Raw genomic sequence first — 17,666 nt, 5'->3', positions numbered from 1 at the left:
TTAGAATAAAGAAAGTATATAAAACTTACCTAACTCCGATGGGTTGTGCAAAAAATTCCCTCCCCGGATAATAAAATTAAATACATAGAACCAAAAATCAAACTGAAAATAAAGGTTAAAATTATGTAAAAACTGTCCTTACAGAAAAACATATATGAGCATATTAAATCCTTTGCAATAACCCGGTGCTATGCAAAAAGAGAAACACCCGTTCCAAAATCCCGTTATCGTCGCACAAGATATCACGGATGTTTCCGGGTATATTAAACTGACGACGCAACGCCGCATAAGATATGCAGTCCACGAGAATTCGTTGCACACTCATGCGGCAGTTGCATCGTGTGCACAGTGGTGGGTCTTCCCCTGACATTAAATATTCGTGTGTGATCCTCGTATGTCCTATCCGTAACCGGCAGAGGACCACTTTCTCAAAATGAGAGTTTCTGCAAGAGGAGCCCCATGGCAACAATGAATCCTTAATCCGTCGGAGTTTATTATCGACGGAAGCCGTCCAGTCACTTTGTCACCTTGCAGGCAGTGATTGTTTTATATGATTGTTAAAATCAAAGGTGGTTTTCAGCACCCGAGTTAGTACCAAGGAAATGTTAGTACCAATGTTAGTACCGAGTTAGTACCAAGCGTATTCACGAAGCGTTAGTACGTAGCGTTAGTACGAAGCGTTAGTACGTGTATTCAGCCTCCGAAAGGAGGCTGAATACACGCTTCCTTGGCAGCAGAATCTGCTCTTTCGTAACCTAGAATTCCAAGGTGGAATTCCAGTAAAAACTTACCTCCCTGTTGCGTAATTTATTGTAAACATAATTTATTGTAAAGTAAATAAAAATGGATTGGCTTCTGTGTATGATCACTGGGAAAATTATCCAGAACGAAGAGTACCAGATTGTAAAAAATGTTATGCTTTGGAAAGGCGTGTTGGAGAAACCGATATGTTTAATCCATAATGATTCAATGCTGGGCTTGAACAGTTTGTAAGAAATTTCGACGTTGAAGAAACAGTACTGAATACCGTACAATGATCTCCCCACCTCATGTACCAGATGGTTGTCACATCGGTTTCAATTTTCGAAATTAAGTAGAGTGGCGAACGTTACGGAAGCAATAATTTTACCCATTTTATACAACAATTTACAAGATTTATTACGATCTGATCTTGATAAAAAAATACAATTCTGTCGATGTTTAAATAGAAATTGTGAACATTATCCCGATTTTCTAAGTGATATTTTAATTACTGTTTAATCATGTTTTACAAAAAAGCGACAGTAGAGGCGGATCTCGGAGAACTGAGCTTCTAAAACGTGGTTTTAGATGATGCTCAGCTGTGAGAGTGTAGCCAGATTCGGCGAGAACCATGATGGGCCACTTGGAAAGTCCTGAGTCAGGTGAAAATTAGGTAGGCCTTCTGAGGCTAGGATAGAAGGAGTCAGCCTGAAGTAATACCTAAAACGATTCCGGGTCGAGTCCTGGTAGAAAGTACGGTGGTTTTATTCGGTAGTGTGCTGATGTTGGTTGGTTGAGATCACCAGTCACTCTGTGCGCAAATGCAGCACCACCTCCTCACCATAAAAAAAAGAGTTAATATTATTAGTTAAATTATTAATTAATTACATTTTACAAAAATCTTTTATTATTTGAAATAAAAGATCATCGATGTTCACATCGCATATTTTTTTTTTTCTAGAAAACAAACCTCTTGTGATATTTATTACAATAAAAAGTTTATTTACCTACAGTACTATCACTCAACTCTTGAAGAAATAAACCGTATTCCCTTACTCCCTATTTATAATTAATTAAAATATTCAATAAATCGGATGCTTCAGTAATATCTATTCAAATGCAAAGAGTATTAATTTGATATCCTAGAAGATAAACTGAACTACTTATTATCAGGAAACATTCAAGTTTTCTCTCAAAAAATGTTATTCATCTTCATGATAAACGCCCAAACTCATATTATTCAAAAGACACGGGAAGAGATTGAAAAAGTAGATCACGAGATTCATAAAATAGATGAAAGTTGTGGTTACCACATTCAATTTACTGTCTCGAATTTGTACGATCAGATTTTTTTTGTATGGTCTTTTCAAAGAATTATTCTTACGAAGCCTCGACTTTGTAACAATGAGTGAGTTGTTCAAGAAAAAGTAAGACATCTAGGAGAATAATAAAATATAGGAAAAAATCCTTAACTACTTTAATAAGAATCCCCGCAGAAAGTTGGGATAAGCATATAAATGTAGACGGAGATTTAAATTATAGTAGTTGAATAAAGAATAATTTTTCTACAATAATTTGTCTATTTTATTTCTTGAACGAACCTTATAATACAATTCTTCAAAAATTTGGAAAATTGTTAATGTTTTTTTTAGTAAAACGTTTAGGTTTCGTTTTATTATTTCTTTTTTTTTTTTTTTAACTGAATTTTTATGGGCATCAACTGCTAAGGTCATTAGCCCTCGTCACATTCTTTAAAAGAAATTATTATCTCCATCAGGATCGTCATATGTAAGGGTGTAAAGGGCCCTTACATTTTATTTAAAAACACAAACTTCACAATCAACATTAAGACATAAAAGACAATGACAATCACAAACACTTACGGGGTGTAAAGGACCCCAATATTAAAATTTGAGATAAGGTTCTCAAAAGACCATGAAATTAAAATTTCAACTTATCAATACCATTTCTTTCTTTATATATATATATAAAACTACCGCTTAGAGATTCTTTTATCACAGCTTTAAACTTTCATTTTATAGACTTTTAAGAAGTCCACTGGCGTGTAAAAATGCAACTATATTTTCTTCATTTCCATTATCCAGATCAGCACTAATATTATTTGTAAGACGGAACCTCTTTCTGAGGTCCTCATATATGGTACACTCTTCTATTAGATGCTTTATTGTCAGTGTTTTATTACAAACACCGCATATTGGTCTCACTTCGCCGGTTAACAAATATAAATTTGTTAATCGCGTGTGACCGATTCTAAGTCTGGTCACCGCTACTTGTTCACGGCTAGTCAACTTAAAGTCGCTTTTCCATTTATAAGGAGAAGTTTTTATTGAGTTTAATTTTGTATTTAAACTCCTCCATTCAGCATTCCACTTGTTTTTTACTAGATTTGTTAGACGGTTTTTAACATCTGCCACTCTTACAGGAAATGCATCCAAATCATCGCAGACTGTTGCCTTTCTGGCAGCTTCGTCTGCGATTTCATTACCTGTAATACCAGCATGCCCCGGAGTCCATACAAATACGCATCGCTGTCCTCGTTGTTTTAGAACGTATAAAATGGACAGGATGTTTGCAATTAGGACATCCTTAATGTTCTTGTCCCGAAAAAAGGTTTTAAGGCAATTGCATGAAGAAAATTTCAAGACCAAATGGAGTAAATGTCTCGTTTGTTATATTCAGACGTTTGGAAAATTTGTAATAATTGTTCAAAACTTTTACCTTTCTTCACCCCAGAGAATCCGAAAATCTAAATCTAAATTTGTTACTGAGAAATTGAAAAAATGTTAAATTTTAATAATATTCCATTTTAACCTTTTAATCTCGCCATTTAAAAAAATCCTTTCTTAATATGGATTTCATCGGTAAAAAGAATGTGAATAAGAAGCATGAAATGTTTAAGTTTTGCATTAAAACGTGGTTCTTTAAGCCTCGGATTTCTTTATACATTCTTTTTTTTTATATCCACCTCAACCGCTAAATCACCATGTATTTATTCAGAAAAACCCACTCTTTTACTATGTAAAGGCATAGCTGGACCTGGATATCCCCACTTCTGAAGTTAGAGAAAGGCAAATAAATTAAAATAAGAAGATCCAGAACCGGCTCAATGACCTGTTATAACGGACCTACTACCGGCAGCCGGGGTGGCCCGTTGGAATCGCAAGGACATGCCCCTGGATCGAGTAACCCTTGAGTTGCAGATCCGGTTTATGGGTGTAGAGAGGAAAAGTTTATTTTATGTATTTTTTTATAACATACTATAGACCGTTAATGATGTCATCATCATTAGTTGAGGATTCCCTACAGTGTATAAAGCTACCAATTAAAATAATATAGTTACTTTGAATAATTAACTTTTAATATTATACTAATGTGATGTGATCCATTATAATCAACAGTAATGAAAAAACCATGTTTATCTATATGCCTATTATATACATTAAAATCTAACAACAATAAGTTATGTTTGTTAAAATCGACATTATATTAGATGTGATACAGATCACACAAGGCACAAAGTGTCGTTTCGAGTACTCGGTCTCGGGGTGCGAAGAAAGAGTGTGTTTAGACAGCCAATCACGTTGTTCGAACAGCTTTTAACGGGCTGTCTGTTTTATTACTTATTTAAAAAAAATCAAAAAACGGTTTCTGTGAGTGAATGAATCGCAGAACGACCGAGAAAACAACGTTTCGGTCTGAATTCTCCAACCCAGTGATCTCTTGGGTGACTTTTGTACGGGATTGTGCGAGCCGCTGCACAGCGGCACTTTGAACGCAACGGTGCTGCATGCAGTTAATTTTTCATGTAACCGCTACTATATGCGTTATATATATATATATATATATATATATATATATATAAAAGACATGTTCGTATGTGTGTCCGCTAAAGACCAATAAACTAATGGACCGATTTACGTACGGGCAAAAGGGGATAATGGAAAACCTGGAAAATGTGGAAAGAGAAAAGGGGAGAATGGGAGGGAGTAAAAAGGAAACTTTGAGAGGGGTGAGGGAGAAGGGTGAATGGAAGAACTTGTAAAGAGAAAAGGGGAAGGTAAAATGTAAAATTTGTGAAGGTCCGTAATATTCAGTTTTTAATTTTTTTATCAAATTTTCAATTGTATTCATTTAAACTCTCTCTCACTCTATCTCTATATCTCTATATATACTCAAATGTAGCATTAGCGAAGCATTGTCGAGTCTGCTAATATTTAATAAATGTGTATAAGCATCTATATACATTTGAAAAAAAAAATTATAACCCTTTTCGTGTTTGAAACAATAAAACATTAAGAACCAATAAATGTATGTTAAACAGCATAAAATATGTTTGAATTTAACTGTGTAAATACAATATATGATGATGTAAATGATTTCAATGCAGCTGCACGAAACGTGAATGTTTAATTAATTATACGTAATCAAGTTGTAAATGTTTTTCCACACTCATTTTTTTTTTCTTATTAATAATAATAATAATGATAATTAAAAAATATATATATAAATATTTTTTCTTTTTTTTTTAGTTTTACGCGCATCAACTTCTACTATGGATATTAGCAAGATAGAAATTTGTAGTATATAAAATGATTCCCATACCTGACTTGGATTCAAACCCGGGACTTCCGGATGAAAGCCCAGACGCTACCACTCCGCTACGGAGACCGGCAAACAAATTTTTATTTACTGAACTTGTGCGATTCAAACGGAATATTAAAATATATTAGAATCAATTTAAAATTAATTAAAAAAAAAAACATTATGTTGTATCGAAAAAAATAATCGCTACTCTTAATTATTAATTATTAAGGACACGTTACTGGATTTTTCTGGTATAAAAAATTATATTAAGTATTCCCTATGGATAAAATGAAAAATCATAATTATTCTTTATAATCAGATCTTTAAAAGCATCTTTCAGTTCGTTTCATATGATAAACCATATAAAACAGAAGTCGATTATTTAAATTAAGCTTCTATTAAACGTTGTGAATTAAGGGGGAGTATACGTTAAAAGTTATTTAAAAAAAAAAAGACTTATGATTAAAAGTTTTTGTTATAAGTTTACAAAAATTATGAATAATGATTAGCGTAATTGTAAACCCGAAAATACTTAAAACCCTTGACGTAGCGATTGAAGTGGAAAAAAACAATCATTTGCTAGAGAAATCTCAATTACATTATTATTGAAACTGTAACATCAAAAGTAATCTCATTTAAAAGACCTAACTTGGTTTTTGGTTTTATGATCTCGTTGAACACATTAAACGTATACTGTCTCTAAGAATTATTTAATTTTTTCTTTTTGTTTTTAATGAAACGTCTAGTTCAATGATGTAATTATTAACCTGTGATTGTGAACAAAATTTTACTAAAAAAAAAAAATTAAAAAAAGAAAAATACGAAAAATTATAATTTTTTTTAATATAATTTTTATTTCAATAAATATTCGTAGATCTAAATAAAAGAACAATCAATATAAATGAAATATACTATCATATTTTTTTTTAAATTCAGACATATAATCTTCCGGATTTTTTGCACGTGCATCATCTGAGTTTATGGACTCTACAATGCGGTTTAATTTTTCAACATCTTTAATTGGGCATAACATCTTATAAATCCGCTCATGCTGATCTTTATTTAAGTTTCCACGAATTGCTTCATTGTAAGATATTACCGCTTTCAAAAGATCTGTATAACAATCCATTGGTTTATCTACACTGAAAAAATATTTTAATGATTGTGTAGTGATCTCATCGTCCTTCCATTTTATTATCTCAACAAATTTATAATTACTTTTTAATTTCATTTTCACCAGTATATTCCATATATTTTCAATTTGTATTTTTGAAATGTAAACCAATATGTCAGTCATCTGTAAAAAAAAATTAAAAGTGCTATTAAAATTGTTATTACTATTTGTTAATCGATTATTGATTTACTATCTGCTCTTAAAACTTGCCCAAAGATTTCTTTCTCTATAGTGGGCATGATAATATTTTTTAATACTAGCCGGTCAGGGCTCACTTCGCTAGCCCATACCATCTACACGGCTGAACGGTCTGAGGATACGAACGCGTTTGTGAGAATACTAAGCATTTTACAGAAATGTAACAAATATTTTTCTGAACATTGTTACTTCAGAGGATGATATGTATGAGTGTAAATGAAGTACATTCTTTAACCGTCACAGATCGACCGTTTGTAAGATGTGTAATTGATTGAAACGCAACAATCAAAGAACATCGGTATCCACGATATAGGATTTGAATATTATATTGTGGATACTGGTATTCTTTGGTGGTTGAGTTTCAGTTAACCAGAAATCTCAGTAACAACCCACCAAGTTAGTCTAGTGGTGAACGCGTCTTCCCAAATCAGCATTTGGAAGTCGAGAGTTCCAGCGTTCAAGTCCTAGTAAAGCCAGCTATTTTTACACGGACTTGAATACTAGTTCGTGGATACCGGTGTTCTTTGGTAGTTGGGTTTCAATTAACCACACATCTCAGGTATGGTCGAACTGAGACTGTACAAGACTACACTTCTTTTACACTCATACATATCATCCTCATTCATCCTCTGAAGAATTATCTAAATGGTAGTTACCGGAGGCTAAACAGGAAAAAAGAAGAAACATCTCAGTAACGGTCAATCTGTGACTGTACAAGACTACACTAGATTTACATTCATAATACATTATAACATCCACATTCCTCGTTTGAAGTAATACCTTACGGTGGTTCCGCAGACTAAAACAGAAAAAGAAAGAAGATGAACATTTTAGTGCTTTTATATTTAAATAAGTTTAAGCAGGGAGTAGGTGGGGAATTTAATAGAAATATAATCTATAACGTTGACCATATTGATAACAGGAAATTGGCTTTGGTATGCCGGCACTCTTTCTTCGTTTATTATTGTGTGTTCGTGTGAGGTTTGTTAGTTGCCAGTCCAGCTGCTTGTATTGGATTAGAGCGGACCACGTAATGCGCCGGCCGGATGCGCACCAGATAAATAAAGAATCTCCCCGAGAAATACAGAATTTTTTTGTATTATTAAATATTAAATAATAATCTTTTTCTTTTATTGATAAACTTAAATATATATTAGTAATATGTAAATACAATACAAATATAAAATGTAGCTTAGAAATTAAATTAAATAATCTCTAAATTAATTAATAACGAACTGCTTCTAGCGGTATGGATTAGTCGTGTGCAGCCGCCTGGCGCATCAACAGTGCTCTTCGCCAATAGCAGCTAAAATAAAAACGTGAGCACAATCGGCAAATAATAAACCCATATACTATCCTTTTTTATGAGTAAAATTTGTTTAGAGATTGGAAGGTATCGAGAAAAAAAAAATTTCCATTTTTATCAGATGTATTATAGAGAATAATTTAACATAGAAAATTTGTTACTTATTAGAAAAAGACGAGCCTAGAGTCAGCCGTAAAAAAAGAGTGAGAAGGTTGATGTTTCATTTCAGAAAATTTTTTTAAATGTTTTTCCAACTGTTAATAAATAATGTTCATGAATTTAGCGTACTAACAACAAAAATTTAACACCGCAAAACTTTCAAAACCTGATATTTCTAGTTGTTTCTTGAGTTTTTTTTAACACGGCTATTAACTTCAGTATTTTAATTTTTTATCACCAAACACAAGCATAATTTATGATAAATCGTTCAAACGAATGAATCGTTCGTAATTTGCACGATGAAGTCCGGCGCAGAGTTAAGCAAGAGTTATGTAGTAATTTTTCCTTTGGATGTCAAATTCCTTTATAATCACCAGATATGTAGAATTCATGGATTAATCTGGTATGCCAATAATATACATAATAAAAGAAAAACGTAATTTTTAATGTGACAAAATTTCGTGTCTAACTCTATAGCAGAGTTATAGCTGTAGAAGGGAAAGTACTGTAATCGACCCAATTTGCATAAATGCAGTATTTCCGGATATTGACGTTTTGACACGTAAGGAACCCAAAAAACCAGAGAGAAAATTTCCGGAATTTCGTATGTACGCGGGTATGTTCGCGGGTGACGTTGGGTCGCCCAACGTGAGGGAAATCCTGATCGGCGTGCAGCTCTATCTACTGCGGACAATCGTCTGAAAATGACCGAGTATATTCATAAAGTTAGGAGATCGCACCGTGATTCCTGGCGCTATTTTGTACTAGAGCAGGGAAATAAAGACCCATGGGATGTTGTTTATAGTGTTATCGGACACAAGAAGAAAAAGTACATTCTTCTGTTGGCTCTCTCAACTCAGAATTGTGTTGTGATTGAAAAGGTTCGTGTCCTTGCTCTTCTGATGAACGATCTGCTTCCACATGATACTGAGGTTGGTGAAACCTCCTACCATCGACGTGTTCGCCGGGAAGATGCAGGATTTCACTGTGAGTATTTGTATTCTGAGATTTCTGAGGCGGAGGTCCGCCAAGTAATCTGTAGCCTGACTACAAATAAAGCCTCCGGATATGATTGTATCAGGTTGGAATGTCTTGTATACACATTGTTGGTGGTTCTAGGCTCCTTGGCTATGGTATTCAACAGTTGCTGTCTGCTGGACATTTTCCAGCGTGTTGGTGAACAGAAATTGCTCTTCAAAGGTGTTGATAGGGACTCCAACCTGAGCTCTTAGTCCGTCCCTAACGCTCTTTCTAGTAGTAAGTAACGTTTTCGAGAAGGTCTTGTACCTTCTGCAGTCTAACTTCCAGTCGTATGCTGATGGAGGACCAGTATAATTTACACCCTAGCAAGGGCATGGAGGACGCTATGCTTAGGATGCTGGAATTGGCTTTGAACAGCCAGTGCAAGTACGTACTCGGCGTTTTTCTAGACTTATCCGGGGGCCTTCAATAACTTATGGTCCCCCTCTGACTTTTTCCAATTGCAGAAGCAAGGTTGTAAACAAAATGAGATTCAGACACTCTCGAGTTATTTCTGCAACGGAAACGTCGTCATTCGTGAAGGTGGCTCTGAAGTAGGAAAGACCCTGTCAAAAGGTTGTCCACTAGGGAGTGTCCTAGGTCCTATCGTCTGGGTCGTTGAGTTCGACTCTCTTATGCGGTTGTGGATCCCCGGCGTCTGCCACATCGTTACTTATACCGACGATGGGTTACTGCTGGTCGAGGGTAACTCGTGTGCCTAGATAGAACTCAGAGCCTAGCAGGCATGTAAAGTTCTAAGGTTGTGGATGAAGGCTTCAGCATAAGATGGCTTTCAGAGCGGAGGAAAAAATGATGATATTTCTGAAAGGCCGACTGTCTGCGACATCCCACCCGCGTGTCGTGATGGACGGCCATCCGATTAGTTCAGTGACATATGGGAGCCACCCTTGATGAGAAACTTCAATTCAGGGAGCAACTTCACTTTTTTGAAATGAAGGCAATTGATGCCTTCTTTGCTGTTCGTAGAATCATCCACAATTATAGGGTATTGAATTACTGTACCATGCACATTCTTTACAAATGTGTCTGTGAGGCCATAATGCTGTACGCTGAACCCGTATGGTCGATAAATTCATGATATATTTCCAAATTTTAGAAAGTTGCGAACTACGAACTATTAGCTGGTTTTTCCAAATCGGTACTCAACGCCATTCCTCTCAGGACATGGTGCGTTTAGAAATAGTTTGGCTATATTTGGATTAGTTGAGTCGGACCAGTGAACTTACGGTAGAGTCGACGACACTGTGAACTATGTCCTCTATGTTTGCCCCGGTACAAAGCTGAACGTACCAGAGTTGTCAGGGAACTAGACAGACTAAATTCCTTTCTTGATCTGCGAGTCAATTGGTAAACTCGTAGAGAATGGACAATTATTGCTAGCTTCCTTTGTTTCCTCGCCTCTCAGCGGGGCTACTGAAGGAGTAGAAGTAGAATAGAACTCTAGGGACCGCCTGTACAGCTGATTGGCAGTAGGTAGACGTATTGGAATCGAGCCGCGATTAGATTGAAATTTTGGATTATTTTGACTCTTTAGCTGTCAGCAGAAAGACGACTGCACATCTGAAAGCATCCGTCACTATGCAGTCGAGAGCTGTAGCACAGTTTTGATGAGGGCAGTTTGTGAATGTGCATACGACACTGTCAGAGGGGTGGCGACCGCATTGCTGAGGGCATGGTTTCTATGCAGCCGTAATGGGTAGCGGTGTCTCGAAGATGGTTGAAAGAAAGTAAATGACACGCGGGTTAAAAGTCTGGGGTATGAACTAAAATTTTTTCACTGAGGGAGCTAGGAGAAAACTCTGTTGTTGCGATCAACATTGCTGGATGTATCGTATTATTTTTATTTCTTCAATCCAAGCGATATTTACAAACTGGCTGTGAAAAATGTAGAAATAGATGCATGGTTCCTGCTACCGCGATTTCGGTTAGCTAGTTTAGAGGGCAACGATGTACGACATTCAATATGTCGGTATGAGGCCTACAGCGAAGGGAAAAGCTGAGTTAAAAAATCACCGATACAAATGCCCGCCGATTATTTCACATCGGTGGCATCCCAACCGAGGCCTGGCTTATTACTGTGTTGTGTAATGAGCTGATGGTTTATAAGACGACTCCCGTTAATGATCATCAGGACTATGAATCGCCACAAGTTGGACGTCTTCACCTACGGTTGTTGGGATGTTTGTAAAAAAAAAATAAAAATGTATAATAACTTACCCTGCTTTTTTATTTTTTAAATCTATAACTGCTGAGAGATAATCATATGGACATCCAAATTGAGGTACTTCTCTACCATAGTTTTTTCGATTACTTTGATATTCTTTAGTGCATAGCTTAGCATCAATCAATCTATTTATCATCTCCATATAATGAGTTAATTCTTCTAAATCTTCTTTTGGTGTTAAAATGAAAGGCATTCTTTCATATGTTTTAAATCTTTTAGCAATGCTTACATTACAAAATAATTTCCATTGTTCCCAAGGCATTGCTTCCATTACATTTTTTACACAATTCATTCTGTTTGCAAGAAAAAAATCTTTTTATAGTTAAAAGTATTTCATACCATTTTATGTTAAAGTGAAGACTTGAAAATTCTAAAATTTCTTTGTAAATATAAAATAATATAATAAATAAAAAGCATCAAAATTATATATTCAATGTACTCATACATTAAATTATTTAAGTAAATTAAAATTAATTTTAATTTAATTAAAATTACATTTTTAATTTAATTTAACTAAATTATGATATTTTGAATTAAATGCTAATTTCGACATGCAAAATCCTAATTCCTTTTTCCAACAAAAATGGGAGAGCTTTGTGTTCATTTTAATTACGCTCTGTTTATATACAACGTGATTCCAAATTGCGCGGCAATGTATTAGGAGATGATTCTTTAGCTAAAAATAAAAATCAGTTCAAATAAACACTCGTCAGAAAACGGTTCGTAATTAAAATTCAAAATTTTACCTATTGTACACAACAGTGGAACAGAGTTATTACGACCTGATTTTGATAAACAAATAAAATTCTGTTGATGTTTAATTCGAAAATGTGAACATCATCCCAATTTTCTTAGTAATATTTTAATTATGCATTAATCGTGTTGTCAAAAAATGGTTGTAAATTATCGAAACGCTCACAATTGAACAGAAGGTAACCTCTGTAGACGGCTACATGTCATTTCCAACACACATTTTCGTTAAATGTATGGTATGACCTTAGTGATAATCTGATAGGCCCTTTTTTGTTACCGCCTAGGCTCAATGCCTAGGCGGTAACAAAAATAGTTAGTTGATTTTTTCTAACAAATATTATGAAAATCTGGTCAGATATACAACTTGCAGATAGAATGCAGATGTGGTTTCTCAATGTTGGGGAACCTGCTCACTACGGTCGTGATGTGATAAATCATTTAAATAACATATTTAGTAAGCAATGGATTCGTCGAAAAGGATTATTAATCGGGCTACCTGGATCACACGTTAGCCGCCTTTTATCTTTGATGTTGGATGAAGTCGATCGTTTATTCCGCTCGTACTGGCACACAATAAGAATTGAGACATCGTCTAGTAGAAGTTACAGCTACTGTTAGGAATAATAATGATGCTATTTAATTTTCCCGGATAGTATCGATTTGCCGAGCTTGACTATGCATCAAGTAGAATGGCAACCCCATTGAGCAAATGCTTAAAAGAAATGATTCCTGCCGTGAGAGTGTACCCATATTTGTCGGGAGCATTCTCAGACGGGTGATTGGGATAGTCCTGAGGCAGGTGAAAATTAGGTAGGCCTTCACAGGCTAGGATAGAAGGAGTCAGTCTGAAGTAATGCGTAAAACAATTCCGGGTCGACCCCTGGTAGCGAGTGGGGTGGTTTGATTCGGTAATCTACAGATGTTGGTTGGATAAAATTACCAGTGGGAGCCGATACTCTATGCGTAAATGCAGTTCCACCTCTTCCCCACAAAAGAAAAAAAAATTATTATTATTATTAGTTAAATTATTAATTAATACAAATTATAAAATATTATATATTAATTGAAAGTATAGGTAACTGATGTTCATGTGACTTTTTTTATGTAGAAAAAATCCGTGTGTGATATTTATTACAATATGAGGTTATATACCTATCCGGATTTTTATCCAAATGTTGAAGAAATAAACCGTATTCGGTTACTCCCCATTTATATTTAATTAAAATATTCAATAATTCTCTTGCATCTTCAAGATTAATATTCCATGATTTTACGTTGTTTGCTACCTGAAAATAATAAAAAAAAATATATATGTATATATATTAATGCTTAACGTAACATTTAATAAAATTATTTTATTTTTTGCAAACTTGTAATGTAACTTGGGTCTTGTATTTACAGCCGGAAACAAATGTAAGCATTGGAAACATCCGGAAAAATAATTAAAACCTACGTGTCTGCCTGAAATACAGGTGTGTACCACGAAGAAACACAGAAACGTTTACGATATTTTCTACTGTTGGAAATAATGATATAACATAAGAATCCACCAATTTTACTCCTTAATTTGTGTCTCAAAAATTACATTTGGGCTTTTTTTTTTAGAACATCTGAAACTTTTCGCCTTCCGTATTCGAAAAATAGTTTCCAGACCTATGTTTATATAAACGTATTCAGCAGTAAAACAACTATTTTCACCAGTAGATCATGTTATGAAATTTTTTTCGAGTTTTCCTGGGAAAATGTTTTAATTCACGATGTATTATATAAGGTTTCTATTTATTGATTATTTTGACGAATAACATATTATTGACAAAGAGTATTATTTTGATATGCCAGAAAATAAAAAGAAATTTGTTATCAGGAGGAAATGTTCAAGTTTTAAATGAAAACATGTTCCTTTCAGATTCATGATAAGCCCCGAACTCATACTATTCAAAAGACACAGGAAACGATTCAAAAAGTAGATCAAGAGAGTAGCTACATTCATTTAATATTCCAATTTCGTACGATCAGAATTTTTTTGTATGATTTTTCCAATGGATTATATTTATGAATCTTCGTATGGGTTAGTTGATCAAGAACCGACACCTAGAATACAATATAAAAGGAAAAAAAATCGTTACTAGTGAAATAAAAAACCACGCAGAAGGTTGCGAGAAGCGTTTAAATTTAGACGGGGATTTAGATTATTGTTGTAGAATAAATAATAATCTTTCTACAAAAATTTGTCTATTTAATTATTGAACTAACCTTTTATTAAAATACATTTCAGTTAAAACTGGGAAAAATTTCTAATGTTTTTGTAAATTTGGAAAATATTATCTACATTTTTCTCTCTAAACAAGCTGATAAGGAAATCCTGCGTACAACTAATATCTGTGACCTGCTTGTACTTAAACTATTTAATTACTTCCAAGGCCAGAAGGAATTTGAGGTTTTGTTTGAGATTTCGTAGAATCAACACAATCAAACATTTTAATAAAACTAGTGGGATATCTCTAATGTAAATATCGCTGGGAATGTTTTCTTCTAAGTATTGCAAACCTGTGTCGTTTAAAGCCATGCTAGTAATGTATGATCTGAGTTGTTGTCGCGATGTATTATCTTTGATTACTTTGATGAAAAGAAATATATATATGAAATATATACGAAAAGAAATGCAACACTAAATACTCCCGTTCTATATACTAGAAAAATCATGTTCAAAGAATTTTAATGTTTATTTTGATGTCGATATATCTCTTTCTTTATTTTTCTGATTAGCCACCGGTTACCACAGTAAGGAATTACTTAAGAAGATGAATTTGGAACATATGAATGAATCTAACAGAAGTGTAGTCTCGTACAATCTCAGGTTTACCATTTCTAACTCACCGGGTGATCTAGTGGTGAATTCGTCATCTAAAATCAGCTGATTTTAAAGTCGAGGGATCTAAAGTTCAAATCCTATTGAGGGCTGTTACGTTTATACGGATGTGAATACTATATCGTATATACCGGTATTCTCTGGTGGTTGGATATTAATTAATCATACAACTCCTGTATGGTCGACTTACAAAACCACGTTTTATTTACAATAATACATACCATGCTCATTCATCCTCTGTAGTAATACCTTACAGAGGTTCCGGCGGCTAAATAAAAAGAAAGAAAACTTGACTATTCCTGAGATCTGTGGTTAATTGAAACTCAACCACCAGTGAACCGGGGTATCCATGATTTAGTATTCAAATCTGTATTTACTAGGAAAAAAATTTGCCTTTACTTGGATTTGAACCTTAGAACTCTCGACTTCAAATTCAGCTGTTTCGCAATGACGAGTTCACCATTAAACCAACATAATTGGTTGACGTCCATATATCTGTAATTAACTAAAACTACTTATCATTGTAAATTGAAGTCAAAATGTGTCATCTCTACAAAAGTAGAGATTTGAGTAGGTGCGTTTCAAGAATAAATTACCTTAGCATTGAGTAGGATGTCTTTGGCACAAAAATGAGTGCTTTTCAAAAGGAAACTGTTGTAAATATTATGGGTTGAATGATATTTTTTTTGGCTCATTCATTTTATTTTTGTCTACACATTTAAGAAGTGTACATAAGTTTTTTGTGCTACTGATAACTAAATTTGCTATAAGATTGTGCGAAATGAATTCAAAATTTTTTGTGATATCAATGTCAAAACATAGGAAACATTTTTATATTTATATAATTTTCTTTATTATGGAACAGTTTTATTCAATTTTATATTATTTTTTTCAAATTGGTAATTTTTCAATTTTCAAAAATTTAAAAAATTTAAAACTTTTGTCAGTATTTCTCGATTTAATGAAATCGATTTTTTAATTTTTCAATTAAAATTAAATGTTCTTTTTTTGTTTTGAAAGACCAAGCTTCAACAGGTATAGCATAAGCGCGGTGATAATAGATAGCGTATAAAATGATGCCGGTATTGATCGGGATTCGAGTCCAGAACTTCCGCGCAAAAAACCGAGTCGCTACTTACTCAGCAACATAAATCTGCTAAAACTTCTCGTTTAAACTTTAAACTAGTAAATAAAATTGGCAATAAAAGATGATTTGATAATATATTAATACAAATAATAATCTGTTTATTTAAAAATCTTACCTTTTCCATATCAGAAGGTTGAAGTCCGGATTTCGGAAGCTGTTGTGTAAGACTGGATACCATTTCAATACATTTGTTATGTAAACCTATTTGTTTTCGAGAAAAACCAAAGTTTTCACACGTTCTTTGAAATATTATGTCATTTTTACGTCTCGAGTTTTTTATTTCTGCGTAAATATCATTGCATAAACTGATAAAAATTAAAAATTCTATTACCCATAAATATTTGTACGAGTAAATTGTATTCATTTCGTTTATCTAAAAAAAAAAAAAAAAATAAAAAAATAAAATTCTGAATAAATATTTAATTAATAAACAGGTATAAATTTTACATTTAATAATTAAACTAACATCCCCGTTTTGGCTTTACCCGTTCTTTATTGCTACTTATTTTGCCCTTCCTGGACAATTTATTTTGATGTTATGATTTTATTAGACAAGTAACCGGAGGCAGGTACAGCCAGTCGCCTACGTAAATTAACAATAGTACATACAGTTACAATAATATCTGTATAATTGTTTCGTCACCAGCTGTACAAACCCCTTAAAAAAATGAAATAAAAAAAACCCGAAAAAAGTTTAAGACATTCACCTAAAGAAAATTTGCAATCCCAAATGAAGTAAATGTCTCGTTTATTATATTCAGATGCGTGGATTGTAATCATTCTTTCAAACTTGTACCTTTCTTCATCCCATTCAACAGAATATCCGAAAATTTAAATCTAAAATTGTTACTGAGAAATTGAAAAAAATTTTAAATTTTAATAATATTCCATTTTAACGTTTTAATCTCGCCAAGTTAAATTGTAATTTCTAGGGAATGACGCCTGAAACCACTGTTCTGTTATGTTAAAGGGTTTAAGGATATGACTAAAAATGGAGAAGTTGATTGAAGAAATCCTAATGTTGAGTGAAAAGTATTACAGAAAATTTCCCCCATTTTCTGTAATCATACATTTAAATATGTAATCATATTATAACACTAATTATTTTCGGGCGAAGGATTTCTTTGATCAATTGCAGTCTTTTCAATTTACACTGACAGAAAAAAAAAATACAATCTAATCGGTTATTCTTGTTTTCCCCTTTTACCGGTTAATGTTGAATAAACTACTGTCTTGTCTTATATTAATAAGCAAAATACAGATGCTGCTGTAATCGTATATTAATAAGTAGATTACAATCATAAATTAAAAAAAAAATATTATAAGGATTGATCCAATAGCGATAGCATAAAATAGCAAAAAATATAAATTATATTTCTCCTACAAATATTAAAAATACAAAACACCTTAAAATAATTTTTTGATATCTACCTGAAGAATATTTTCAAG

The 17,666-nt window shown here is 33.4% G+C and overlaps 2 protein-coding genes across 10 annotated transcripts in view; one reads left to right on the top strand and one right to left on the bottom strand.

The window, feature by feature from the left end:
- Positions 1 to 6,694, top strand: part of LOC142334138 (uncharacterized) — a 29,462-nt gene extending 22,768 nt beyond the window's left edge. For 5 of the 9 annotated variants that reach the window (XR_012758781.1, XM_075381893.1, XM_075381898.1 and 2 more), the window contains one exon: positions 5,292 to 6,694. Coding sequence is in view for 2 of the 9 variants with exons in the window: in XM_075381898.1 (XP_075238013.1) it covers positions 5,292 to 5,325 (34 nt within the window). In the remaining 7 variants the exon portion in view is untranslated. The remainder of the gene's footprint in view (positions 1 to 5,291) is intronic. The other 4 variants (XR_012758782.1, XM_075381896.1, XM_075381897.1 and 1 more) reach the window with 1 other exon arrangement.
- LOC142334137 (uncharacterized) lies at positions 6,317 to 17,666 on the bottom strand. The gene is made up of 6 exons (XM_075381890.1): positions 17,649 to 17,666; positions 16,333 to 16,590; positions 13,354 to 13,487; positions 11,442 to 11,741; positions 7,375 to 7,517; positions 6,317 to 6,643 (listed from the first exon to the last, which is right to left on the bottom strand). Exons 2-6 carry the CDS (start codon positions 16,579 to 16,581, stop codon positions 6,636 to 6,638), a joined length of 834 nt encoding a protein of 277 aa, XP_075238005.1. The 5' UTR covers positions 16,582 to 16,590; positions 17,649 to 17,666; the 3' UTR covers positions 6,317 to 6,635.

Source organism: Lycorma delicatula, chromosome 13 (genome assembly GCF_047948215.1).
Source record: "Lycorma delicatula isolate Av1 chromosome 13, ASM4794821v1, whole genome shotgun sequence".
NCBI classification, from domain to species: domain Eukaryota; kingdom Metazoa; phylum Arthropoda; class Insecta; order Hemiptera; family Fulgoridae; genus Lycorma; species Lycorma delicatula.
Note: the sequence above shows the minus strand (reverse complement) of the source record. Positions and strands in the feature narration are given on the sequence as shown.